Genomic DNA, 26516 nt, shown 5'->3' with positions numbered 1-26516 from the left:
GATTGTCCTACGAAAGTTCTACCAGTTCAATCGATTGTCCTACCGAAAGTTCTACCAGTTAAAGGATTGTCTTGCTAAGCTAAAAGGATTGTCTTGCCAGTTAAATCAATGATTGATTTAATATAAAAGAGCAACAGCTGATTTTCAACAGACAGTGCATTGAATATTAAATATACAGAAGAACACAGAACCAAGAAAACAACAGAGAACTTATTGCAATTTCTCAGATCATTAATTTCTAGTATTCATTGTTAAATCTAAACCACTAGAAATCCTTTTATTGTTCTTGTGTAACTATCTAGCGGATCAAAATCCCTAGAACTTAATCTCAAATTGCTTTTAGCATTTGATCCTTTTTATTTCAAAAATAGAAAAAGTTCATGTCGAATTTATTCTAGATTTGGAATAATTTATTTGAGATTAATCCCTTGTAAACGATACCGTTGTTGTAACACCTTTCAAGTTTAATAATAGTTTTATTTAACTTGAATTTTGTTTCATTTTTTTATTCCGCATTTTATTCGATTAAACGGTATAGTTTGTATTCAACCCCCCTTCTACAAACATATTGAGACCTAACAATTAGTTAATAAATGTGTATACTTATTAATTTATATAATATCAACTACATTTTTGGAAATATAATTTATAATAAATATATGTTGCGAGTTGCGGTTGCGGCTGCGATTTTACGATTTTCAAAAATTTAAAACCGCATCCAAATCGCGAATGAGCGGTTTTTAAAATTTAAATCCACAACCAACCCGCGTTTCGCGATTATCTGTAAAATACGGTTCGATTGGATGCGGTTGAGCGGTTCGTCGGTACACCCTTTTATTTAATAAGGGTCGAGTTTGGATTTGACAGAGTTCCAAGCCGAGGTAGGACGGTAAAGAAAATTAGGATTCAACTTCATTTTCCTTATTCCCTGTGGAACCAAGCTTAGCCCAATAAGCTAATCAGACCATATCAATTTGGTCTCATAATCTCTCTCTCTCTCTCTCAATCTCTCTCTTCAAAATTTACAGGTACATACTCTCTCTCTCTCTTGTTTACCAACTCTCGTCAATTCAATTGCGAAACCCTAAAATGTATTAAACCCCCCTTTAATTTCGCGAGATTCTTTTTAATTTAATTCGTATTATATATGTTTATTAATGATTGGATATTAATGCTGCGTTATGTATGATTGTATAGTTATTGTATGTTTGTAATAGATAAGTATACTCAAATTCAATGACACTGCTGTAATTGAGATGACTTTTGCACTGCTTAGGTTTTGATAAATGAGCTTGAATTTTAGTTCAGCTTTTATCAAGCTCGATATTTGGTTTGAACAAGCTACTAATGAGCACGGGACTTGTTTTCGAGTTCTACTCGTAAATTTTAAAGAACGACATGAATACAGGATTATAGATATAGAGTAATTTGGGGTAAATTGAAATTATAAAAGGTTAAATACTCGTGCACGTCGAGCTTTGAATGGACCTCTTATTATTTTTATGAGCTACAAGAATGATACAAATAACTATGGAATCAGATTAAAAGAGTTTGAACTTTATGTTATTTACGGTAAGTGAATTTCGGAATGTGTACTTGGTTTTAGTGTAAGTTGTAATATAAGTTGAATGTTATGGTACTCCTTGTACAAGAATGATACGATAACTTTACGATTGATTTGTAATGAGATTATTTGAATGAGTTTGAACTTGATTTTATAAAAAGCAAGTGAATTTAAAAAGTTTAAAGTGGAGTGTATACTTGGTTTTAGTATAATTTGAATATTATGTGTTACTTGTATAATCGTATGCCAGGAATTATTATTGATGTGTGTACATTTACTGTCTGTTGCAAATTTGCAATATCTTCATCGGCATACCAAATTTTTTTGAGAAAATTGTATTGTACTTCTTTTCAAGGTTCTCTATTGATTGGCAAGTGATGACGGGTACAGTATGTTTTATTTCTTGTAGGTTCTAAGTTGTTTAATATTTAACATTTTAGTTCCGATCTTGCACATTGCTTAAGCGAACCAAATTTTTCTGTTTAATTTGAATTTGTTGCCTTCATTTGAAGTTACTTGACAAAGCTGACTGCTAATATTGTTCCAAAGTAGATGTCCAAATGAGCATTAAGAAAATTAAGTGCCTGCAGTTTTTACTGGCAGGAAAATTATTTGCTGCAAAGGGTCTAAGATAATAAAAACTAGTTTCATAAATTTAAGTGCATTTATTCTTGTTTCTTTAAAAGATAACTAGTATCTTGAATATTAGTACAAACCCACGAACCCAACTTTAGGTGATTTTTTTATGTGAAGATTTGACATTAAGATGATCAAAACGTATGTTCACTTTTCACGCACGCATGTAGTCATTTCAAATACATATGGTCACTTGATTTTACTTTTTCTTTTTGTTCTCTTTCCCATTTTGCTATCTCATTTGCTTATTATATTATTTTTCGCTTTCCATCAATATCTTGCAGGATATTCCTTCTGTTATGTTAGTGGTAAACATACACCATGTTCTTTTATCTTCTTCATTGAAAAATACACTCTGCATGCCGTGTATACTTTTTCTCTAATATATATCGTTGTAAGGTGGATTTTGAGACCAGTTCCTAATAATCCCTAATCATTATTTGCTGTGAAGGCTGCTGGAGCAGATAGCAGATACTACATTTCATCGTAAAGAATTTGGCCTTTAAATATTACACACAATGTCTGTAACTGCCGGTGTTAGTGATACTGTGATTGCTATTCGGGACAAGCTTAGAGGGAGAATTGGCCAAACAAAAGTCAAAAGATATTGGCCTGGTAAAGCTCCTGAATGGGCAGATGATCCTGATGAAGATGAGGATATGCGGATGACTAGGGCTGTTGCCTTAGAGAAGGCTTTTCCCAGTCGTGAAGATTCTGATATTGCAAAAAGAGATGACCCCAGGCTTCGCCGTTTGGCAGAGAGCAAGATAGATAATCGTGAAGAGGTAAGAGCTGATCACAGGCGTATCAGACAAGCTGAAATTATTTCGACCATAGAAGAGGAGAATAGAAGGCAAGAAGGGTTAGATTTAGAGGAAGAGGATGAGGATGCTTTAGAGGAAAGAAGGAAAAGAATCAGGGAGAAGTTACTTCAGAGGCAGCAAGAAGAAGCAGCGCTTCTTCCGGAGGAGGAGGAGGATGAAATAGATGAAGAGGAGGAAGAAGAATCTGAATATGAAACTGATTCAGATGAAGAACAACCAGGTATTGCGATGGTGAAGCCTGTCTTTGTTCCAAAGTCGGAAAGGGATACCATAGCCGAACGTGAGAGGATTGAGGCAGAAGACCGTGCTCTTGAAGATTTAATGAAAAAGAGATTGGAAGAGAGAAAGATCGAGACCAAGCAATTAGTTGTTGAGGAGATACGAAAGGATGAACAAATTCAGAAGAATTTGGAACTGGATGCTGATATCGAAGATATTGACACTGATGATGACGTGAATGAGGCAGAGGAATATGAAGCATGGAAGGCACGTGAGATTGCACGGATCAAGAGGGATAGAGATGACCGAGAAGCAATGTTGAAAGAGAAGGAAGAAATTGAGAGGGTAAGAAATATGACAGAGGAAGAAAGAAGGGAGTGGGAGAGGAAAAATCCAAAGCCTGCTGCACCATCTAAGCAGAAATGGAGGTTTATGCAGAAATATTACCATAAGGGTGCCTTCTACCAGACAGATTCTGATGATCGCTCATCAACTGCTGGCTCAGATAATTTATTTTATCGTGATTTCTCTGCTCCCACTGGTGAGGATAAGATGGACAAGACGATATTACCTAAAGTTATGCAGGTTAAGCATTTTGGCCGTAGTGGAAGGACGAAATGGACTCATCTTGTCAACGAGGACACTACTGATTGGAATAACCCGTATGTGCATTACTATTATCTTAAACTTTTATTGCAGCATTTATTCCGCCTAGACTTATAGCCTTTGCACATTGCTTTTTAAAATTGGTCAGAGTCCTTCAATTGATGTCTAATTATTACAATGCTGCCTGCTTTTCTGACTTTAAGTTGTGCATTTTTATTTGTTTAAAATTTCTTTGCCTATATTTGCTTCTAGTGTAAGGATGTCAGACTAGTTGAGGCCTTTGGTTGAGATATGAATGCACTTCATAATAATTCGTATTCACACTTCCTAACTTGTTGACAGTATAGTGTTTATAACTTCTTCCCCATTTTACCTGCACCTTTGTCTAGTACTATCCTACAAGATAAGAGGCAAGGGGTCTACTAATTTGTTGTGGAAGTGCTAAATGTTGCTAGTCATTTAGCAAAAAATATAAACAAAAATATTGTTGCGAGTCTAAAACTTGACTAGATAAAATAATCGAAGACTGTTCTTTGTTTAGTAAGACAACTAGACAAGACTTCTCATTTCAGAATAGAAAATGTGCTCATGCTGTTCACTGGTTCGTAAATAAATGTTCTAATGGTTGCTTAAAGAAGACAAGAAATTTATTTTCAGGATTCATACCCAGAGTCTTGAGTAGGTTATGTTTTCAAATGCACATTGCATCTTTACGTTCTTAAAATGATTCATAATGTGTTTGCCTAGATACTGATTATGGTCAAACTACAGGTGGACTAATAATGATCCTCTTAGAGCCAAATATAATGCAAAAATGGCTGGGATGGATGCTCCAATTGCTAAACCTAAAGGCAGCAAGAAGATAAAGGATTGGGAGTCTCGATGAGTTCTCTTCCTCATCATGCAAGTACGGGGATCAGCACACATAGAAGAATGCTATTATATTGCAATAAACGTGGTACTAGTGCTTTCGTCACATTTATGTTCACTTTCGTGTCTGAACTGGGAAACTGTTAACTTTTGTAAGATATTATAAATACAAATGGTTGCACTCTTTTATGGATACACAACATTTGCATGTGAACTTACTACACAAGTTCAAGCTTTCAGAAGTGTAGAGTTCCATATTTTGTTACTATGGATCAGGTTATTATGCATACAGAGATAACAGTTGTAGTATGTACAAGACTTTTATTACGTCGTAGCTTTCATTCCATATTGGTCCCGGCTCCTCCAGTGAGTGCAGTATATCATTCCATAATTTTATTTTATTTTTGCTTTTGTTTAGCATGGTATTAGATGTCAAACAAGTTGGACATAATCAATTGTTCCCCCAGAAACGTTGAACTTTACTAGTTAGTTGAACACGAGTTGCCAAACAAAATCTGTTTAAAATATATAGTTTATGTATACTGCAAAAATGTTTTCTTCAAAACTGATAATGAGATTGAAAAACCTTAGTATAGCACCATCAGTAATAAGATCCACGGATGAGGCAAATAAAATGGAGGAACGAAGTAAGAACCCTGAACTGCAGATGGCTGAAACTTGTATTGAAGGGAAATAAAATGCCTGAAAGATATCAGCCTTTAAGTCCCCTAAATCTTCAAGCCCAAAACTAAAACGTACCAGATTGTCCTTTATACCGAAATTTGCCCTTTCTGACTGGGCGAGATCCCTGTTAAGATCACGCGTATATACTACCAATTTGGATGGAATACAAGTGCTTTGATACATTTACTGAACAACTATTAACCATATAAAACAGTTGCAAAAGAATCTAGTCAATTTGATCAGTATGTTAAGAAGAGTATACCTACCAGTATGACATGATTGCAGGCTGATCTACAATGCTCTCACACCCTCCAAATGAAGGAGCTATGTAAGGGATCTTCAGGGCATCAATAAACTTTCCGGTGGTCATCAAGTCCCCGTCAATCTACATAAAGATGCAGCAGACACCACCAAGGGATGAGAGATTTCCTGAAAACTCTAAATATATTTGGATTTGCACATCTGAGAACTGAGACTTACCTCGAAACTAACAACACCACCAAAACCAGTCATTTGTCGAGTGGCAAGATGATGCTCAGGATGATTAGAAAGGCCAGGATAATATACACAACTCACCTGTAGAAACTGAAAGTCAGGTATTGAAGGGGACGATGGCTATTTAACCTTAGGCAGTCAAAACCATTCACAGGGGCATAAATTGAAATAGTGTAGTGCATGAAAATTATCCATCAGCCTACAATATTTGAAAATTAAATTTGTGACTTATTCACCTTTTGATTGTTACTGAATAACAGATGCAACTCATGAACCAAAACCAGAGATATCTAGAATCATTGGGAGGACTAAGATAGTCGCTCCATTGATTGTTCACAAAGATTTCATTCGTTAGAATAAGACAAACCTTTATTACCCAAAATAAATGTACCTTTGGATGTGCCTCTAAAAGTCTAGCCATCTTCAGTGCTGTTGCATTTTGTTGCTTTACACGAAGATACAATGTCTTCATTCCTCGAATGATCAAGTATGCAGCATTCTGCATAAACATAAAATATCCAAAAGGAACTTCTATTACAACTCATCTTGGCCAGAATGAGACCTTTTTTGTATTCTTAGTCTCGAACTAAAAAAATTTGAACTACTTAATATTCTTGTAATATAGCTTCGGGAAACAATAGTTTAAAAAAAGAATACCAAAGGAGAACTCACAGGATTAAGAGTACCACCCATCATGTTATGGAGGGTTCTAACCGAAGCCAAAAGCCTCTCAGAACCACTAATGCATCCAGCAAGGACCTTCAAAGTTTATGAATTGTTTCAAATATGTGTCCTTCAAAGTTTAAGTTGCAACATGACATGGCTTCTGTTTGTTGCACACCTTCTAACTTGCAAAAAATTTAAACCTTTTATTGATAGGTCTTTTATTATTATTATTATTATTATTGTTCTTGTTGTTTTTTTTTATTTTCAATAAATCTCTCTTTATTGAGAGTTTTAATATAATTTTTCCTTCCTATTTGGATTGTTATTTCAATGACAGGGGCAAGTGGAGTACCACCATAAATAATCAGTTCAAAGAGCATTATTTGGTTGAAGAAAATCCTAATTTCATCTATTTTAAAATCTATTTTAAAATCCGTGTCGAAAATTGTTTATTTTTTAGGCCAAAAAATAATGTTTAAAATTGATATATAAGCATAATACTCAGGTCGTTTTCGTAATTAATTTAGTAAGTTTTTATAAAATATAAGTTTCTTCCCAGAAACAAAAAATTTAACTAACAGGAAGATGGGCCGCCTTAACCGCATGCTTTCCAAAAAAAAAAGTCTTCGACACGCATTAAGTTAAAATTACAGTTTAATAACTTTTAAAAGAAAATATTTTTTTAATAAAAATTTAAATATCTTACTTATATTCAAAAATAGAATTTTTTAAAAAAATATTATAAAATTATATTTTTATTCAACTTAATATGTGTATCATACATTTTTTTTAAAAATAATAACAATTGGGAATTTAAGGAGTACTGAACAAGATATTATCCATTGAGCTGAGAATAGTTCGGCAACTGTCTAGAATGTCTAGAACTTGATTATGAACATATCGCTTGAAATTGATTTCGAACATTTTTGGCCGAAACATTCACCATTTCGATAGTTTTTTCACAGATGGAACAAAAAATAACACATGTAACTCCCATATAATAGTATTAAATGCTCATTCCAATATCAGAATTTTCCAGATACAGACTGAATTACTGAAACAGCTAAATTTTTGAAGTGCCAACTATGAAAAAATGGTAGATTATTAAAAAATATGGTGGCCTGAAAAGCATCCAGTTTCACCACAGGTTAATGAAGCGGGGTGGTCTGTGATGACAATATGACATCCTGTTCACTTACGCATGGTATGCTCTTAAACAATTGCCATAGATGAAGATGTATATGCATCAAAAAAATCTCCCCATGACACTCAAAACACTTTTCCTTTTTTCTTTTCTTGCCTATAGAATTAACAGTTTTCATTTGATGGCCCCCTTTTACGGGACTAAATCATCTACGAAACATATATGATGCGTGGCCTCTTTGCAATGATATCTATCATGCATTCATTGTTTATTCACCTCTTAAATGTATCAATTGCTTGGTGCATTGCCCTCACCCAGTGACGATACTCGAAAGAGGACAGAGAAAAAATTATGTACCATTCTTGCTTGTTTCTGGAATAGAAGATGGCTTGATCCAAAAATCAGATACTTAATCATCCTTTTCACAGTTCTCATCATCATAATAGAAGGGGAGTGGAACTGACTTAAATGCTCGATATTTGCCAACATTATTTACATGCTCATTCTCCAACCTGCCAAAAGACAGTTATAAAAGATCAAGAAGACACCAATGAATATATTAACAGAAATGTCGCGAGTAGATTCATCCGCCACACATGCAAATAAGTACCTCTGAATTTACCCCCGCAGCGGAAGCTAGCAGACTGTCATTAAGTCTGGGGGTTTTCTAAACTCATTATATAAATATATTTGATTCACAAAGGGTTGCCATAATATATGTTACTAAGCAATATGTATGTTGTTAATCTGAGGCAACTTTAAGCAGAACTTCAAAAGGCTGCAGATAGCAACTCAAACTGAAGTCAAGTCATAGTTTCATACTATACCTGAAGAAACTCCAAATGTTACGGCGAAGGATCTCTAGGCAGGAACATAAGCTTGTTATGGCGTCACCACGCAAAGCAGACACATTGAATTTCAATACCAGTTGCAGCCAAGCAAACCTCAGTATCATATCAAGAACCTGCACAACATTCAAAGCATATATATAGGTCAACTGATCAACAAGGGTAGCAGGAATTATATACGAGATCAGGTTTAGCCATATAAAGATTACCATAGCTGTGAAGTACACACTCCTGTGCGAAACAAGAAGTTTGTCTCTCAATAAAAAGTTTTTGGAGTTCTTCTGTATTAGCCCCCAATCTACAAAAATATCCCAATATGTGTTGAACATAATTGCAATGATGGAGCTCACAAAAGCCAACACCTTCCACGTAGTTCCCTTTTTAAGATCGAATGCGGTTCTGATGGCCACAGCAACAATTGTCAGGAAGTATCTGAAACCATTGATAGCATGCACTGATTCTTTCTCCTCACATAGTCGACGAACACACTATAGAACATGTGGTATCGTCTGTCAGGTGACTCGGGTGCTCCTCAATGGTTTAAATAAATACAATAATAATATAATTATGATAGGCAAGTTAAGAATGGTAAAAGAAACTATATCACGTGAACAAGAATAATGAGAATCACGTGTACAAATATAACAAAGACAAAAAGCAAGATGACCAAACCATGTTATAGCATAATTAGCATAAGATGGAGTACACACATATACCATAGTTCTTGTAATTAACATTATAAGCAATATGAAACAATACACAACTTTAGTTTTCACACTAGCTGGGCCGTGAACTTCACAAGTGATTTTGGGCGACCAAAAGCATGCAAAAGCTTCAAGTCTTGTTAATATAGCCATGTCGGACACTTTTAGTCGAGTTCGGATAACATTGGTAACAACAGTGTTCACTTCTGAGTGATTGTCCATGCCACACAAGAAAAAAAGTCTACAGTACTTATCCCCAAGTAGGAAGCATCTCTTTAATGTACTTTAGCAGTTGCATAGTGTGATGACGAATGGATTAGGTGACAATCATTAAATATGCAAATAGAAAAATGTGAAAACCTGAAGGAAGCGAATCCAGTACGGTACAATTGCTACAATGAAATAGAATACATTGTAAACATCAAGTTCGTGGCACTTAGACTCCCCCTTGATATGTCTCCCCCAACCATAAAAGCAAGTGTAGAACTCGAAACTCCTTAGCGCTTGAACCTAAGGTCAAGAGGAAATATAAATTAGTATTCTAGCAGAAAGTTGCACGAAAATGGCAAAGGCTGCAGCTGAAATGGAAAATTTCGAACCTGGCTAGTGAGATGGTCTGCCAAGAAAAAATCTGCAAGAGTCACCTGCAGAGATTTTACTTGTTAAGACTATGTGCGCACCAGAAAAGGTAAATTGGATATTGACGAAGTACTACTCATTTACCGTGCATAGAGGAGCACAAATACAATGAAAAAAACATCGAGTAAGGAAGAAACGACTTGATCTGTACATAATATTGAAAGGACAGATGGTTATGAGAAGAATAACCTGCATCCAGTGAAGAGAAGACGTATAAGATAAAGTCTTGTACATCAAATTGATCACTTTAGTTTTGGATTCTTACACAAACTAAGCCCAATGGTATCCAGTCAACGGAATCATATTGATGAGTTCTCGAGTCCATTTTGATATGCAAGTGTATCAGAAAAGTGGAAAGCACAAGAACCGCAAGACCAGTACTGAGGAGAAAGACTTCTCGATAGCCTAGTTCAGTTCCTTGCTTGAATCCAAATATGAAGGCATAGTTGACCTTGTAGCGTCTCCAAAAATATATACTAGCAGAATAGAATAGCATATGCAGGACAATATATGCATAGAAACTGCAATAAGGTTCCAAATAATTTTTTAGAGCAAGGGCCTTCTAGTCAAGAATCCTAATAAGCTTATTGATCAAATTTGTGTTTAAGAGTATGAGGAGGTCTTCTACCTGTAAAGTGGATAAATGCTGTTCATGTATATGGCTTGCTGTTCTTTGTCCAGTACTTTCTTAGCTTCTACAAGTAGAATGGCAGCAACCAGCAGGGAAATCGCACAACCAAAGAAGAATCCTAAAATTTTATATGTAAAATTAATGAGAAAGCAATGATGTACAGGCTCAGAACACTATGACTACGAAATATATTATACCCTTTCACTGACAATAAAAAAAAGTTGAAAACGAGAAGGTGAAGAAATGAGATGCAGCAATTACATATTGTTGCATCAAAATGATGTTTTATGTACATAAGCAATAAATGCTACTGATTAGCAGTTACTGATTTACTTCAAATATGTTTACAATGCATCCACTGGAGAAAGTTCTGGTAACTTACCTGAAAAAAATGTTACTCTGTGCTTCTCCTTTTTAAATTTTGGCCTCAGCAATTTCATGCCTTCTCTGCGATCAAATTTTGAGAAATACTTGATGAAAGCATCTTCCACTCTGTCCAAGAGGCATGCAACCTATGATAGAAAATAAATGAAATTATTATACAGAATTCAGATTTATCTTGACATACAGCATAAATGCTCCTTGTATGTTGCAGGCTTAACGCACACATGATATTTGGAAAAATGGAGGAACTCTAAGGGTATCGGTGATTTACTAATCCAACTAGAATGCAAGATATTTTATCAAATTCATGTTACTTGCCTTTTTACTGCATACTACATAATATAGCTTTGTTATTGTTTGTGATTTATATCATATGTAATTTGTTCCAAAAATAAATATGTTCTCAACTGATATTATAGCATGAATTTCATTCACATCTTTATTTGCAAGCAAGTGCAATTAACAAACGTCCAAAGGTAAGAACAAAAAACAAAAGCACATCAAAGATAAGTGGAGAACCTTTTCGGAACTCCCCAGGAAAGAACTGTCCACTATTTTCATGTACGATTTTGATGCATTTCTGGATGCAATCTAAGTAAAGCAAACACATATAAACAAATATTAGTTTTCTGTAACAAATGTATGTCTTGATCTAGAGAAAATTGAATAGGAGACGTCAAACCTCAGAAACTAGATATTGATCACAATAAAAGTGTTATTAATGACTCTAACCTTTTCATACTTTTTCATAATCTTGGAAAATGCTAAGAGGTTGATGAAACTGTTTCAGAGGGTCATAAAATATTAAGACACTGAATATTAAGCAAATAAAAAAGAATCAACAAATCTTTGGAATACGTTCATGCTTGAAAATACCTGTATTGCTTTAGCAAACGTAGCTTGCGGTAGAATTCGATAAAGGCTAGTTTTAGTCTTTCTTCAGCTTTCCTGAGTTCCTCTTTGTTAAAGCTCAATTCCTTCCCCTTTGAATCATTGAGTATGCCTCTTATTGTTAATATTGAATTTTCAATTGCATTGCTCATTTTTACACGATCAAGGACTTCCAATTCAGTTGCGTGATGTATGCCAGAATCTGCCTCCTTTCCACGCACAACAACATTATCTTCTCTGGAAATTGCATTCTCTTGTGAGCTTGCAGTAGCATTGTCCACTTCAGGTGTCAAATCCACAGGTTTCACCTCTACAAATACCATGTTAGAGTAGTTAGTACTTTGTACATTTGAAGTTATGACCTAATCGACAATAAAGAAGGAAAAATAAGTGGTACTCCATGGCAAACAGTATAACATGAACTGTAAAGAAAAACGATATATTTTTGGAGATGGTTTTGCAAAAATTATCAGCCATTCAGCTCTACTTTAGATTCTAAAAGGTGCACTATTCTTTTCTATCTTAGTTATTGTATAATTATATCTGCTCGACATCCCTTGCATTTCTATCTTCAAAAATCTACACAGGCTCCTAATGTCAATCCGCAACCCCTACAGTAATTAAAAAATGAAGTTGTAAATTTCTTAAATGGTGTATATATCATATTAAGAAAATTGATGAAAAACGCACAGCTAAAAAGCTTAGGTGTAACCCCTTCAATTTGAAGAATATATATACAAATATTAACATCTGCTTATATCCATTACTGAATCAAAAAAAGTGCATTCATATTTATAATAAGTACTAGATAGTGATTATCTTGCTTTACTTGATTACTGGTGCTAATTTTAAATTTTTATTTAGGAGTTAAATGTATATCAATCCTTAATAACGTCACTGCATTTTGAACTTCGATGCTAGTAAAACTTGCATTGTTACACGTATGTTCATCAAAAAACTTATACCATTACACAAATGTTCATCAGTGATTACAATCGTACTTGTGCGAGCATTCTGATTCTGTGAGTGGTTTAGTACTATACTCTCATTCACCATCCTCTTTTCAATTGCAGCATCATACATGATATCTTAAAAAATAACAATATGAGTTGCATTATGAAATAAAAATTAATAACTGATTGTGATAATAAATGTGCACTTACCTGGAGTTTTTTCCCTACTTGGAGATGTAACTTCAAGTGCTACAGAATTACCAAGATCTCTACCCCCACGTCCCAGAAAATTGTTTTGTGCAATATCAGGCTTTTCAACCCTGATTCGTAGTGCAATCAAAGCATCCATTTGTTTGTTCAGCTCAGTTGCCTCCTTAATTACTTCCTCTACCTTGTCCTTATAAAATTTGTTGACCTTGTTGAGCTCATAATCAAGTTTATTGAAAAATGTCACTTCAGTATCACCTCCTTCTTCACTGGATTTAAGAAACTTAGTGTTGTATAACTTTGTAGAACCCTCTTGTTGTGTCGTGCTAACATCTATCACCTGGTCTTCAATATCACCTTTATTCTGATGGACACTTCTTGGTCGCGGGTTAAGACCACTAAATCCAGTGTACAACACTGATTGCTGCTGTGACACTTTCGACGGTGTTGGAGGCCCCTTACTTTGTCTAGAGTGGTGGATATCTTGTAATATTTTCTTCAGCCCATTATAGTCCATGTATGCTTCTATCCACTCGGGCACCATTTGCTTCTTAAAATCTTTTCCAAACTTCATCTTTACCTGTCTTTCCCTGCAATGCCAACACTTCAGTTTAGTCGACTCAAAGGCACTATTCTAGAACCAGAACTTGGAGGTAAAGATAGGCCAATTAAGATTCGAGATCGTAGGCTGCAAATTACGTAAAACCTTGTCTCCAGTAACAACAAATATAGATAGAACTTATTGTCACGTGCAAAATGCGAACATTGTAATGAACACAACCAAGGCAAAATTTCCTATCTATCAGCTAAGTAAATTCCCTAATATACATACATTGAAGAACACAAAAACCTCTACATTAGTGCAAAAGGCAACCTATGTAACATCCTCTAGCTAAGAGTACATTGTCCAACTATGCCTTCATAAGTTTAAAAAAAAAATCCTAGAGTCCAGTTCAATTATAACATGTTCAGACTGGAACAGGACGCGAACAAAATCAAACACAAACTATTAGTACGCACATTTATGCATAATACAATAATTACTCCATCCCGGTCCATTATTAAATCGTACTAAAGAATCCAGTTAATTATTCTTCACTTATGAACAAACATTCAATTAATTCATTCACTACAGCCTCACTCGTATCATCAACTTCACATGTTTAACGCACATAAATTTACACTCAAAATTTTACGCCTAGCATTCAACTAATCGATCTCTGCATTACTGTCTCGCAATTTAACGCCTAGCATTCAACTAATCGAACTCTGCATTAGTATTTGTTAGTCATCGAACTTAAGTATACGAAAAATATACTAATACAGTAATACTATTTACTCGAAGCACCTCATACGTCTGAATGATGTACATATACTACAACTACATATAGCACTATATCAGGCAACAAATTGACAGCATATGTATATATAATTGATGATTGCTAAGTATAGTATCAACTACACTACACGTTAACAAATTGTTCTAAGAAATCAAATATGCATCAAACGTGACAATAATTTAAAGCAACGAGAGAGAGAGAGAGAGAGAGAGCGGGAGAGAGAGAGAGAGAGAGGGAGAGAGGGAGAGAGAGAGAGAGAGAGAGAGAGAGAGAGAGCGGGAGAGAGAGAGAGAGGGAGAGAGAGAGAACCTTGTTTAGAGGGAGAGGATGGAGAGAATGAGCTTAAAGAAGCTTAGTTTTGCGGGGGAGAAAGGCATGATATAAATAGACGTGCACGAGCTTCGCATAGAATGAAGCAGCGCTATATTTTCTGGCTTGCCACAATAAATTTCTAACGACTTGCACAATAAAATATAAATTGCTGACGAGTGACGCCGATTAGATCCGTAAATTCCAGTTGTTACGTGTGCAGTGAAAGCCGTTAGTGCCTGAACACGTCAAGATAATTTCTACTTTTAGATTTTCGATTAATCGACACTAATTCGTGAATGGATTATTATTATTTTCAAATAATTGGACATACATATCTTATAAATAAAATCTGATAATTATGTGAGCGAAAATCGAATTAAAATTTTTGAAACAACAAATACAAGATATTTCGTTTGTGTTATATTTTCAGTTATCATTTTAGTACTAGTAATTTTAGAAAAAAAAATACTAGTCACCTCAAATTAAGTCCCAAATCGTTTGCACATGTTTACTTGTGATATTTACGGTTAATAATTTTTTTTCAAAATAAAATTTGATATCACGATATATATATATATATAGGGAAATGATCAAATACAAACTAAAATTAAAATAGAAAATTGGAACTAATCTAAACCATTAGATCTACCCAATCTAATGGTCACCCATAAATCACTCCACCCAACTACTTTGCACCCTCCCACACCCAATTTCAGCTTTTTCCCTCCGTTTTGATTTTTCACGTTTATATAAAAATAATATAAATATGTGATATATAAGAATCAAAAAATGGGTAAAGGTAAGTTTTTTTTTTAAAATCCGATTTCACTATATTTTTCTACATCTATCAACGATCAATTTGCATATCATATGTGTTATATTTCGAATTAGTTTTAAAAAAAAATTATTTGATTTCTAATTTTTATTTTAAATTAATTTTTATTGGAGTAACCCCTTATATATATATAATAAAATATATAATGTATCGTGACGTCTCATTCGGGAACCAATTCGGAACAATGGTTCCGCATAAATAAATTTGAGGAATAATTAAGGGTGCGGTTGGGAATGGAAATAAATATTAGGTTGAGGAAACTCAGGAAAAGCGGTAGCGTGCAGTTGAAAAGAGAGGGGATTTTACGTGGAGTGTTTATGTGATTCGCCGGTGCAATTTTTATTGCACTATTTGCATAACACGTGTCCCGTCTTTCTGTGCGTTGCAGCTGTTAATGTGATTGCTGCACCCTAACTGATTCCTTCTGTTTTCTTCTGCCGCGTCTTTAAATGTGAAATATCAATTTTCTATTCTTGTATTTTTTAGCAAACAGATTTTATATGGTAACTGAGTAAAAATAATTTAAGAACTAAATGTTGAGCACTATCAGATTTTTCTCTTTTTATGCATTTCACCAAACTTTAAATATAGGTTTTCCAGTTTTATTCTTTAATTTTAAATTTATTTACTACCCCGAAAAATATTTTCAAATGACACATGATATTATTTCTATTATAAGACTCGTATCAATGCACGAGCAATCCATTTCATTAATGATAAAAACAACCATTAACACTAGAATAACTCAACATTTGGTAACGATTTCGATAACTCTAACCCTTAGAAGAATGAAAGAAGAAAAACAATTCATGCGAAATCACAACTGTATCCATTTTCAACATGTTAGCTACCAAGCTTTTTGGTGAGGTAGACTGGTAGAGACGAGTATCACTTCATGCATAGTAATTTGTCAAACTGAATATCAAATTTATTTATAGGCTGGACTGGTCTATCAAATTCTTGTGTTTCCCTACCAATAATCTGACTTTATTACTTCTTTCACTTTCGAACGTGCAAGTCCACGACTCTTATCATTATTTTCATTACCAATTTTGTCACCCTTTTTCATTTTCAAAGGGAGTACATATCTTTATACCATACGTTCTTCCATGTAATCGCGAAATCACTACTACTTAACTGTGCCTGCCAATCCTAATTATTTGATCAAGCTAATTATATAGAATGGGAACTAAATTATTGGGCGACAGAACCTGCAAAATGGTTTGTCAAAAGTTGGTACTGGAGGTGCTGCTAGGTCTAGGACGGTATCGGTCTTGGTATATTCACTCCGGAGGATGGCCGAGAGGATAAAATGAAGGCCTTTAATTTTACACCGAAACAGCTGAAAAGACTGGTTCCGTTAGATTTCTTGGTCTCGGAGGATTAAAATATTGGAACAAGAACCAAATAAATATTATATATACTACCAAACAAGACGATGGTGTTACTAAATCAAAAACAGTGAAGGTACAGCATGGAAAAGTTTAGAGGCGATGAGATCGTAACTTATTATTCAGCGGAAACCTTCACAAAATTTATTATTCAGCAAAACCTTCACAAGCAGCTGGATCTCAAATATCACTTGGAAAAAATAGGAATCCGTTACGTTGGCTTGGTTTCAATGCGAACAGAAGAGAGACGCAAATTAGAGTGAAATTAGGCCACTGTTATCTCTTTCCTCTATAAAAAAAGGCAAAACTACAAACAACTATATATCCTTATAGAGGAGTTTGAACCTCAAACTGGAGTGCATTATTGATATATTGTACTGATAGAAGAATTGGAATTATAGAACTAGGACATACCATAGTTTTTACTAGAAGGAAGAAAGACCGGCAATTTGTCTAAACTTCTCGTAGGAAACCCAGAACACAAACTGCCATGGACCAAGCCTTGCCCATGTTGGAATGAACCCCTTCCAGAGTGCTTTAAATCCTTCAACTTTCACCGTCTTCACAAGACAATCATAAGAATTTCTATACTTAATCTTTCCTTCTTCACCTGCAGCCTGATTCATCATTCTTGTCTTCACAACATCAGCAGGACAACTCAGAGTGGTTGCTGAAAGGCCTGACATGACAGAGGCTAAAGTGTGGGCATATATGTTATCATTGGCAATTTGGTGGCCGATGACAAAACGTTTTGCGTGATCGTAACACGCTAGTTCCCCCATGTTTACCAAAAATGCTCTTTGAACATTGGGAAAGACCCCTTTCCAAAGTCCTGTTACGCCTTCCGTCCGGATTATCTTGCCTAAAGCATCATATGGGCCAGAGTACCTCGGTTGTTGACCTTGGCTAGCCAACCGACCATCTGCTTGCATTCTCACTTTAACAAGATCAGCAGGGCTAGAAAATACCTGTTCTGTTAGTGCTTAGTGCTAAGTCAGAATCCGGCATCATCCAAATACTTCTGTAAAACCAAACAATAACTATGCATAGAACATTCAAATATAGAGAAATTAATTCACTGATAGTTAGTTATTTTAATGCAATCAATCTTTATTTAGTTAAAATCACATCTACTAATGATAACGGATATGAGCAACATACCTTATTTATCACACTAATTAAAATTAGGATTGTAACTCTTATGCTGTGTTTGGTTGGGTCAAAATGAAATTTGTTGGGGAATAGAATGATACATGCACTGTTTTATAAATATACATTAAAATTTATAATTTTCATTCCTGAACATTTGAACTGGAGCTCACACACACATATTTGAGAATAAATTTTACTCCTTCCCACACTTTTTTTACGTAATCCTCGTCCTATAAAATTTGCGATCACTGATTTTCCACTCTTCCTCCAACACCTTTTCTTTGGCCTTCATATTTGTTCACCATTTTTCATTCCTTTCCCTCGAACTAAACAGAGCATTGCGGGAATTGGAGACGCAACCCAACATGTTTTAACATAATGTTATCAGAAACATTGGTTACAAAGAAATGTTAATCCTGTCTGAGTATAGTACTCGACCTTTGAATAGGCTTCTATGGCCCTAAATGATTCTAGTTAGCCAAGTTGGGTAGCTAGATGGCAACATTGCATTTAGTGATCATTAGTGCATACCGATTATGGTTTTTCCATTTATTTGAATTCAAAATTTCAATCCATGATGTACTTGAGATCTTTTTTCGTTGTCATTTCTGTCAAAATTACAAATTTAGCCAAATTCAAGCCACTAAAACAACATTAAGGATTATTTATCATTCCACCAAACAAGTAATGGAATACTAAAAAACGTTTGTAGAAATTGTCTTGTGATACAAATGGATGCTAATGACAATAATTTGGCTTTGCATCAATTGCATGCATATTGCATGTTCATTGTTTGGAATAGAAAAGTATTTGAATAGTACCAAATCCTGATATAGACTTTGCACCAACAGAAAAGGTTTGTGCAAGTGGTCGGTCAGTTGGCTAGCCATGGTTAACAAACCAGGCCGTTTGATGGTTAGAGCAAGATTATGATTATCTGGACAGGCGGCAGACGGGCTTACGAGGACCATGAAAAGAGACTTTTCATATGTTGAAAGAGCACTTCTACTAAACATGGGGAACTAACTTACAATTTATAAAATGTATTGTGTGTTAAAAGCTAGTTCACATGTTTACCAAAAATGTTATCCACGCATTTTAAATACCCGTTTCCCAAGTCCTCTTAGGCCTTTCGTCTGGATTATTTTACCTAAAGCATCATATGTGCTAAACCAGAGAGGACCTTGGTTAGCCAACTGACTGCTAACATCCTCACTTTAACAATATTATCAAGGGTTACAAGTCCCGTTCTGTAAGTGCCAAGTCAGATTCCGGTAAAACAAAAATATAACTGTCTGGAAAAGCCAAATTCTTGTCAATAGTTTAATATTTATAAATTCACAAGATAATACTACAAGCCTCTAAGATATTGCATTGCCAACATGGTAGAATAATAAACCAAACCCGAGTATCCGCTTGACTTGCATTCATTCCATTTTATATCTTCTAAGGGATTTTTAGCTCTTGATGCAAAAACAATTTCTATTTTCCGCCTAAATTAGTGATCTCGTAATTTAAAGATGAATAAACTAAGGTGAAGGAAACTTTAGCACAGTGCACCCACAGTTTCACTAGATATTCCATCACTTGCCTATTGTGTTTGCAATTTCATAAGGTTGCTTTCCTCTCAAAAACAACCTTTCGATGAAATCCAATTTACAAGGTATAGGAACTCTGGTTATCCACGCATCCACAAAAATCAAATCCCTTATTAGACGTTTCTAAAATGAAAAAATGAAACAAACATCCACAAATTTCTTAAAAAACACCAAAAATAAACAAATAATTCACTGGGGGCAATATTCACACATCAGCAATGGCAGAATTCTGATGGTGCCTGCCATCACCTGATGTGGAGAAGGATGATTTGGTGTCAGGTTTTACTACTTACAGGTTACCAAAGTCAGGCTCGACAATTCCCACAACTAACAAACCGAACATGACGCTCCCAAGAGTCGTCTCTGATCCTAGGAAGACAGTCCGAACGGGGTCTGTTTGACCTCTACGCAGTTGCATGGAGACAAAGCACTGACGCCTCCTTCACCATAGTTTACATAAGATCAAGTTATTATGACACAAGATCAGACTATGATAAAACAAGCACAGAGTTTGACCCCTCATACCCACATCCTCTAACACCCGTCTCCACGAGTCCACGTTGCTACTTAATGAGTTGATGCCTATGAATACCACCCATCATTCCAGGTAAATGATCCACTTACTCTGCTACTTATATTAATACATTTCTCTACCTACTTTCTTTTCTTATGTTTTCCGATGAAAACTTATTCTGACATCAATGGTGTTGCAGGAACACCAACCTCAATTGGACATTGCCATTTCACATGATCTGGATATCACTAATATACAACAAGGACCAAACAGACTCCGGCGAGTTGGACAACGACCAGCAAGCCTAGCTTAAACAAGAAAGTAAACTCCAACACCGTTTAGAAAACTAGCAGTACTTTACAAATTTATTTTTTGAAAGAATTGAGTATTACTTTTGTTGTTACCTAATTTTTTTGAATTGACATGACAAGTTGGAGCTCAACAAAAGAACCAGGACGTGACGAGTAGAAGTCAATTTGGACGAGTTGAAGCATGAAGGGACGAATGAAGATGGAGTCAATAACAGACCAAGAGAAAAGGAGTGAGCTGACTTGGTTTTGAGAATTACGCAACTGATGGGAGTCAACAACGTGGAGCAAAAATAGGGATTGAAGCAACAAACTAATGCATTTTTTTAACTGGATAACGGGTAGGAGAATATTATAAATGTAGGAATATAGAGCTTAAAAACAACACAACAACCTACACACCAACATACTACAGTTAGAATTAGAATTCAATTATTGTATGAACATCTATGCTATTTCTCCTGTAACTACAAATAATATTCTAGTGCATCATTCGGCTGGGATACACACCCACCCACGGTTTTTACTTCCTTACGGGGGTTTTCGTGTCACCAAATTCTACTTTGTTATTTATTTTTCTCGTTTATATTTATTTTAACATCCATCTTATAAATTAATTAGACTTGGAATTTAATCCACAAAAACTGACTAAAACAACTTTGTACAGGTTACAGAAACTTTTACTACCAACTAATAGATTTATAATTAAAATAGTGGCTTTGCATAAAATCAGAGATGTTGCAATTTAGGGTTCAAAAAATTATCATTTTCAACCAAGGGTTACTCTATTACCAATGTTCCCTTCAAAATTATGCTCACGCCAATATTTATTTTAAGTTCTAATAATTGAATCTTTCAAATTTATTTATACATTTTGGAAAGTATCACTTTTAATTTCGCTCTAATCAAGGGAATTTGGAAATGATACAAGCTAATCACAAATCCAACAAATCTCGAAATAGGCATCACAACTCTCTTTACTCTACAGATTTCTTTCTTAACAAAACCTAATAGCACCGTTTACATTCCTTGGTATACCATTACCACTAGACCTGGCCATCTGTGCGGTCCGTGCGTGCCGGGCCGGGCCGCACACGGGTTGGACACTCGAAATGGTAACACTGAACCGGCCTGTTAATTAACGAACCGGGCTCGGGCCGGGCTCGAATCGAGGAAACCGAAGTCGTAACCGCACAAGAAAATAACCGCGTACGAGTTGTGCGGGCTCGTGCGGTTAACCCGCGGGCCGTGCGTGCTTTTCAAAACACACTTCTTTCTTTCTTCTTCTTTCTGCCTTTCACTTTAGAGTCTTTCACTTCCGTTAAACTGTACATACAAAACACACTTACTTACAAACATACATATATGTTGGACGTGGTCGAATCGAATGTTGCCATTAAACCCTAACCTCATCTTCTCTCCCTCCTCATTTCCACCTCTCTCCCCGCCGTCTTCTTCCTTCCGGTGCTTCGTCGTGGTTCCGGCCGGCCCTTCATTTCCCGGGCGGTGGTCGAATCGAAGCTGAGAAGAAGAAGAGAGTAAATGGGAAGGAAATGAAGGTGAATGCGAAGGAGAGATGGTCGAGAGATAGAGAGAGTTATTTGAGTGACGATGATGATGCTCTTCCTCTTCCTATGACGTATATAATTCGTGGAGTTTATAATTTTAGGGAAAATTAGTAATGACACAGAAAATACTTACCGCCTTCTGCTGAGTAGTGCGGGTTGGTGCCGGGCCGGGCTCGGTCCCGGTTTTCCAGTATTATATTCGTAACCGGCTCGACTAATTTGACGAATTGTGCGGGTTTGAACCGGCCCGATTCGGGCCGAATAATTACGGGTTTTCATACGAACCGGTCCCGAATGTGCGGTTCAAACCCGCACATTTGGCCAGCTCTAATTACCACTATCTCACTGATTTATCATGTGTGCAGAACATATGGTTATCGCATGTTCTCACGCTAAAATGGTTCTCATTTGAACCTTAGCCTATATATAAAATAAATATAGTTACATATTGAAATGTTTCCTACTTTTCACCACTTTAGATTTTTATGTATGTAGGATATGAGAATTCCCTGTGAACTTTCATCATGTCTTGCCACTAGGCTATCAAAAATTCCTTAAGTACTATTTATATTTTTCAGAGACTATTGACATGGTAGATTTCGTATATTTAAATTATAGTTCAAAAGTCATTTAAAGTTTTAAACCGGATATGATCTTAGTAACCAGGGATTAGGCATATAGCAGCACTGACATAATCACAACTTTCGGTAATTTGATGAAAAAAAAAATACCTGAGCAACAGCACCAGAACATCCACCAATAACGGCTTTCTCTAAAAACGAAAGCTCTTGATCGTAGCTCGTAACAAAAACATTTCGAAGATGCTCATATCCAACAATCCGGGTAGGTGTATAAAAAAGATGCCTAATAATCGCCGGCGACAAGCCTTTATATAGCCCACCAAGACCTTCATTTCGAACTATCTTCCCAGCAATTTGGAAAGCGGACGCCTGTCGAGCAGCGGAATGAGATAAAGACTCGCCACGAAGTTGAAGCCTTGTTTTGGTTATATCTAAAGGAAATGTTGAGCTTTCTGCTACCATCGCTGATATAGATGTTACTGTTATCTTCCTAATACTGTTGTTAAGATTTCCTTTTTGATCATTTTCTTGAGGTTTCATTGATGATCACCGGCTCACCGCAACCCCAAACAACCTATTTAAAAGTGTAAAACCGTCACATTACTTACCAGATAAATCAAATTAAAAAAATTATCAAGCATATCTTGTCAAAACCATCACCACATGTTCATGTTGTGCAACACCTCAATAGTATGTTTACGAAATAACTAAAATTCACAATCTTTCGACATAACTCCATTCGAAACAACACTACAATCACAATATTTACCCTTAACCCCAAAATCTACAAAGATACACTCCAGAATCATATCTTTAAAATTTACACAAAACCCCAGATATAAAATTATAAAACCCTTCAAGATTTTTAACTGGGCTATAAAAAGATTCAATCTTTAACATAAATATACAATGAAAAAAAACAACGATCATGCTATATATAATTAAACATACAAAAGAGTAAAAAAATATAAAGAATGAGAATTACAAAATCAAGAAGTTTTTGAAGAGAAGCAAGAATTGAGCTTTACAATACATACATATACTTACAGATCAATTTGAAATATGATTTTGAGGTCGGAATCGGAGACAATGGGAGACTGAGAGACGGCGAGGACGCTCAGTCTGAGACTGGACAGAACTTGTAATTATCGAATATTATTTCAGAAAATAATTTGTCTTTTTGCCCTGCTTAATTAATAAAAATATGATAAAAATGCATTCTTTGCACTTAAAAAAATGCCGAAAATACACAAATTTCCAGTTTTAATGGTCCGGAATAGCCGTTGGCGGTACGTTCCGCCTTAAATACTTGTCCAGAACATGTGTATTTCATTTTTTTTTAAAAAACAACGAATATGCATTATGTACATATGTTATCTTTTTAAAAAATTAAAAAATACGCATTTCAAGAATGCATATTCACTAAAAGATAAAAATGAATATATATTTTCGTAATACGTATCTTTTATTATTTTTTGAAAAAGTGAATACACATGTTAAGAATGCGGGATATTTTGGACGAACACTCCCACCTATTAACTTTTTGGGCATTTATTCCAAAATGATGGATATGTTAATTTTTCACCACTTTAACGATAATGCTTTAAAAATATCATTTGCAATAGAATACTTTAAATTTACCATTTTTCACGGTATGTTCAAACTTCAAAGACACATGCTAAAAATCATTGATGAGTTATCAAAATTTTATCGATGAAGATTTTTCTACATTAGAGGGGTCCATCATTGTGAATAAACTCTCCACGAATAAAATTTTGATAATTTATCAATTATGGATTCTTAGCATGTGTTATTGGGTACACACTAAAAAATTCTTAAATCTAAGTAGAATTTATACATTGGTTCGTATACCTTTTGCGGGAGGTTAGGATTTCAACTTATAGCGTCTACGTGTATGATTAATTACAAAAAAGTAATATTAATGCAAAAATATTTTTTATAAAACTTAAATTAGAGGCTAATTATTGTAAATATGGTTTGTTTAATCTTGGCAGTTTGACTGGGTATTGATCTCCAAATCACTGGTATGACTTAGTCAAATCGAAATTTGAAGCCCTAATTATCCATTTCAATTATCAATTATTAAGCTCGGTAATATTTCGGAAAAGTTGAATTTTCCCAAATTTTCATTAATTTGTTCTTTTGTTTTAAAAATTTTTCATTATGTTTGATTCTAAGAATCAATTGCTTGTTTGATTGTAAATCGATACATTTAATATTTTTGACCGTTTGATTGCGAGTTTAACTAATTGGGTTTTTTAATTTTTTCGCTAGTGTTCATAAAAAAATCGATTGGAATCGTTGTCAATCGATTGTATTAATTTGTTAATAGTTTCGTTAATAATTATTTGATAATGCCGCTTGAGTTTTGTTGTGTTATTGTTCGATTTTGATGTTCTGGAAATTTTTTTGTCAGACTTATTCGATTAGTTGTCGAAGATGATCAATCGATGGACGTTTGTTGTTGTTTATGGGTGAGCCCGATTCGGTTTAGGGTGATTTTTATAGAAAAATATTAGCTAACTGTATATGTCGGTTCGGTTCAATTTCTAACTACTAACCCTACCTACATGTTTGGGGACAGATTTATTTATTCGATTAACCGTTTGTTGATTTTGGTTTTTTTCGGTTTTATAATTATTTAAAAAATATTGTTCATATATTATAAAAAATAAGCTTGAACATTATAACAAAAAAGACGTAAGTTTAGAATTATTTATATTATTATAAGATTATAAAGTGAGTTTATACAAATTTAAAATTGAAAATCTAATCGAGTACTCTGTCTATGATGGCATGTATGACATCAACGTTAATAGGAAGAACAACTTGCATCGCCTTCTGATTTGCCTATATTTTTAAGATCAGTTTCTGTGTCTTATTTAGACTTTAGAGGAGTAAACATCTGTTCAATGGCTCCGTCATGTTTGAATGTAATTTTTATTTTTATGGAACACTTATTCAATTTTAGAGCTGGAAATAAACCGAGTCGAGCTTAGTTTACTTTTAAAACGAGCCGAGCCGAGCCGAGCCGAGTATAATAATCGAGCGGAAAGTGATGTTCAAGTTCGGCTCGTTCATAAACAAGTCGAACCCGAGCCGAACTCGAATTTGTTCACGAACAACCGAACTGAGCCGAATCGAGTTTGTCCACTAATATTTTGAAAATATTTTTCAATCGAATAATCTTAAATTACAATATATAATTTTACAAGTTGTATCGAGATCAACTACTAGTTTTACCTTCAAAATTATATATGCACACTCCCACTTTACACTTATTTCTTAATCTAGCCATATCATTTTATTTTTCAAGACGATTTTTAAAAATATATCCAATTTTATTTTTAATTATTGAGACATTTGTAACTTTATAAATCGTACATTACTTTTTAAAATGAAGATGTCAAATTTTATTATGTTTGTTGTTTTAATTAAATTTGGTTTATGTAAATTACAAGTTATTTAATGATGTTTATCAAATATGAATAATAGGAGATGAATGTATCATGATAACAATTTGATAATTACATACGAAAAACTAAGTGTTAAATTTAGAAAAATAAACAAAATCTCTAAAATAATTAAATATTTAATAAATGATGAAAAAAATGTACCAGTAAAATATTTAAGTTATTAGTAATAATTTATTATTTATAATATATATAAACTTTATCTGATCCGAGTCGAGTTACCGAGTTCAAGCCGAGTCTGAGCCGAGCCTGAACTAAACGAGCCGAGTCCGAGCCGAAAAGATAAAATGTTCGGCTCGGCTCATTTATTTATCCGAGCTCATTTTCATGTTCAAGACCGGCTCATTTAAAAAAATGAACTGAGTCGAGTTCATTTAAACGAGCTGATCCCAAGTTTTGTTCACGAACAGCTCTGTTCATTTGCAGCCCTATTCAATTTTGAACAAAAATGACACACA

General features: G+C 34.7%; 3 protein-coding genes across 4 annotated transcripts; 1 reads left to right on the top strand and 2 right to left on the bottom strand.

Annotated features, from left to right (window-relative positions):
• Positions 1-880: 880 nt before the first annotated feature.
• LOC141673223 (uncharacterized) lies at positions 881-5120 on the top strand. Its single transcript, XM_074479955.1, has 3 exons — positions 881-1028; positions 2652-3905; positions 4621-5120. The coding sequence occupies exons 2-3, from the start codon at positions 2719-2721 to the stop codon at positions 4733-4735; spliced, it is 1302 nt and encodes a 433-aa protein (XP_074336056.1). The 5' UTR covers positions 881-1028; positions 2652-2718; the 3' UTR covers positions 4736-5120.
• Positions 5121-7536: 2416 nt separating this feature from the next.
• LOC141673214 (phosphate transporter PHO1 homolog 10) lies at positions 7537-14758 on the bottom strand. The gene is made up of 14 exons (XM_074479947.1): positions 14615-14758; positions 12969-13555; positions 11791-12115; positions 11647-11695; positions 11434-11505; positions 10913-11042; positions 10528-10648; positions 10165-10420; positions 9984-10088; positions 9860-9904; positions 9621-9770; positions 8766-9044; positions 8536-8672; positions 7537-8220 (listed from the first exon to the last, which is right to left on the bottom strand). Exons 2-14 carry the CDS (start codon positions 13537-13539, stop codon positions 8118-8120), a joined length of 2343 nt encoding a protein of 780 aa, XP_074336048.1. The 5' UTR covers positions 13540-13555; positions 14615-14758; the 3' UTR covers positions 7537-8117.
• A 2423-nt stretch (positions 14759-17181) lies between these two features.
• On the bottom strand, positions 17182-23765 carry LOC141673202 (mitochondrial uncoupling protein 3). 2 transcript variants are annotated; one of them, XM_074479937.1, is made up of 3 exons: positions 23612-23765; positions 22715-23138; positions 17182-17811 (listed from the first exon to the last, which is right to left on the bottom strand). In XM_074479937.1, exons 2-3 carry the CDS (start codon positions 23102-23104, stop codon positions 17269-17271), a joined length of 933 nt encoding a protein of 310 aa, XP_074336038.1. In that variant the 5' UTR covers positions 23105-23138; positions 23612-23765; the 3' UTR covers positions 17182-17268. The 2 variants fall into 2 exon arrangements, with proteins under 2 accessions (XP_074336038.1, XP_074336043.1); XM_074479942.1 differs by having other exon boundaries at positions 23602-23752.
• Between the last annotated feature and the right edge of the window lie 2751 nt (positions 23766-26516).

This window comes from Apium graveolens, chromosome 1, assembly GCF_009905375.1.
Source record: "Apium graveolens cultivar Ventura chromosome 1, ASM990537v1, whole genome shotgun sequence".
NCBI classification, from domain to species: Eukaryota; Viridiplantae; Streptophyta; class Magnoliopsida; order Apiales; family Apiaceae; genus Apium; species Apium graveolens.
The sequence above is the reverse complement of the archived record's forward strand: the minus strand, read 5'-3'. Positions and strand labels throughout refer to the sequence as shown.

Coding starts and splice junctions, on each gene's coding strand:
- LOC141673223 (XM_074479955.1), top strand. CDS start 2,719: ATGTCTGTAACTGCCGGTGTTAGTGATACTGTGATTGCTATTCGGGAC. Junction 3,906..4,620: donor ACTACTGATTGGAATAACCC/GTATGTGCATTA, acceptor GTCAAACTACAG/GTGGACTAATAATGATCCTC.
- LOC141673214 (XM_074479947.1), bottom strand. CDS start 13,539: ATGAAGTTTGGAAAAGATTTTAAGAAGCAAATGGTGCCCGAGTGGATA. Junction 11,506..11,646: donor TTATGAAAAAGTATGAAAAG/GTTAGAGTCATT, acceptor TGCTTTACTTAG/ATTGCATCCAGAAATGCATC. Junction 10,421..10,527: donor AGCATTTATCCACTTTACAG/GTAGAAGACCTC, acceptor ACCTTATTGCAG/TTTCTATGCATATATTGTCC.
- LOC141673202 (XM_074479937.1), bottom strand. CDS start 23,104: ATGAAACCTCAAGAAAATGATCAAAAAGGAAATCTTAACAACAGTATT. Junction 17,812..22,714: donor GTTCTGGTGCTGTTGCTCAG/GTATTTTTTTTT, acceptor CTAACAGAACAG/GTATTTTCTAGCCCTGCTGA.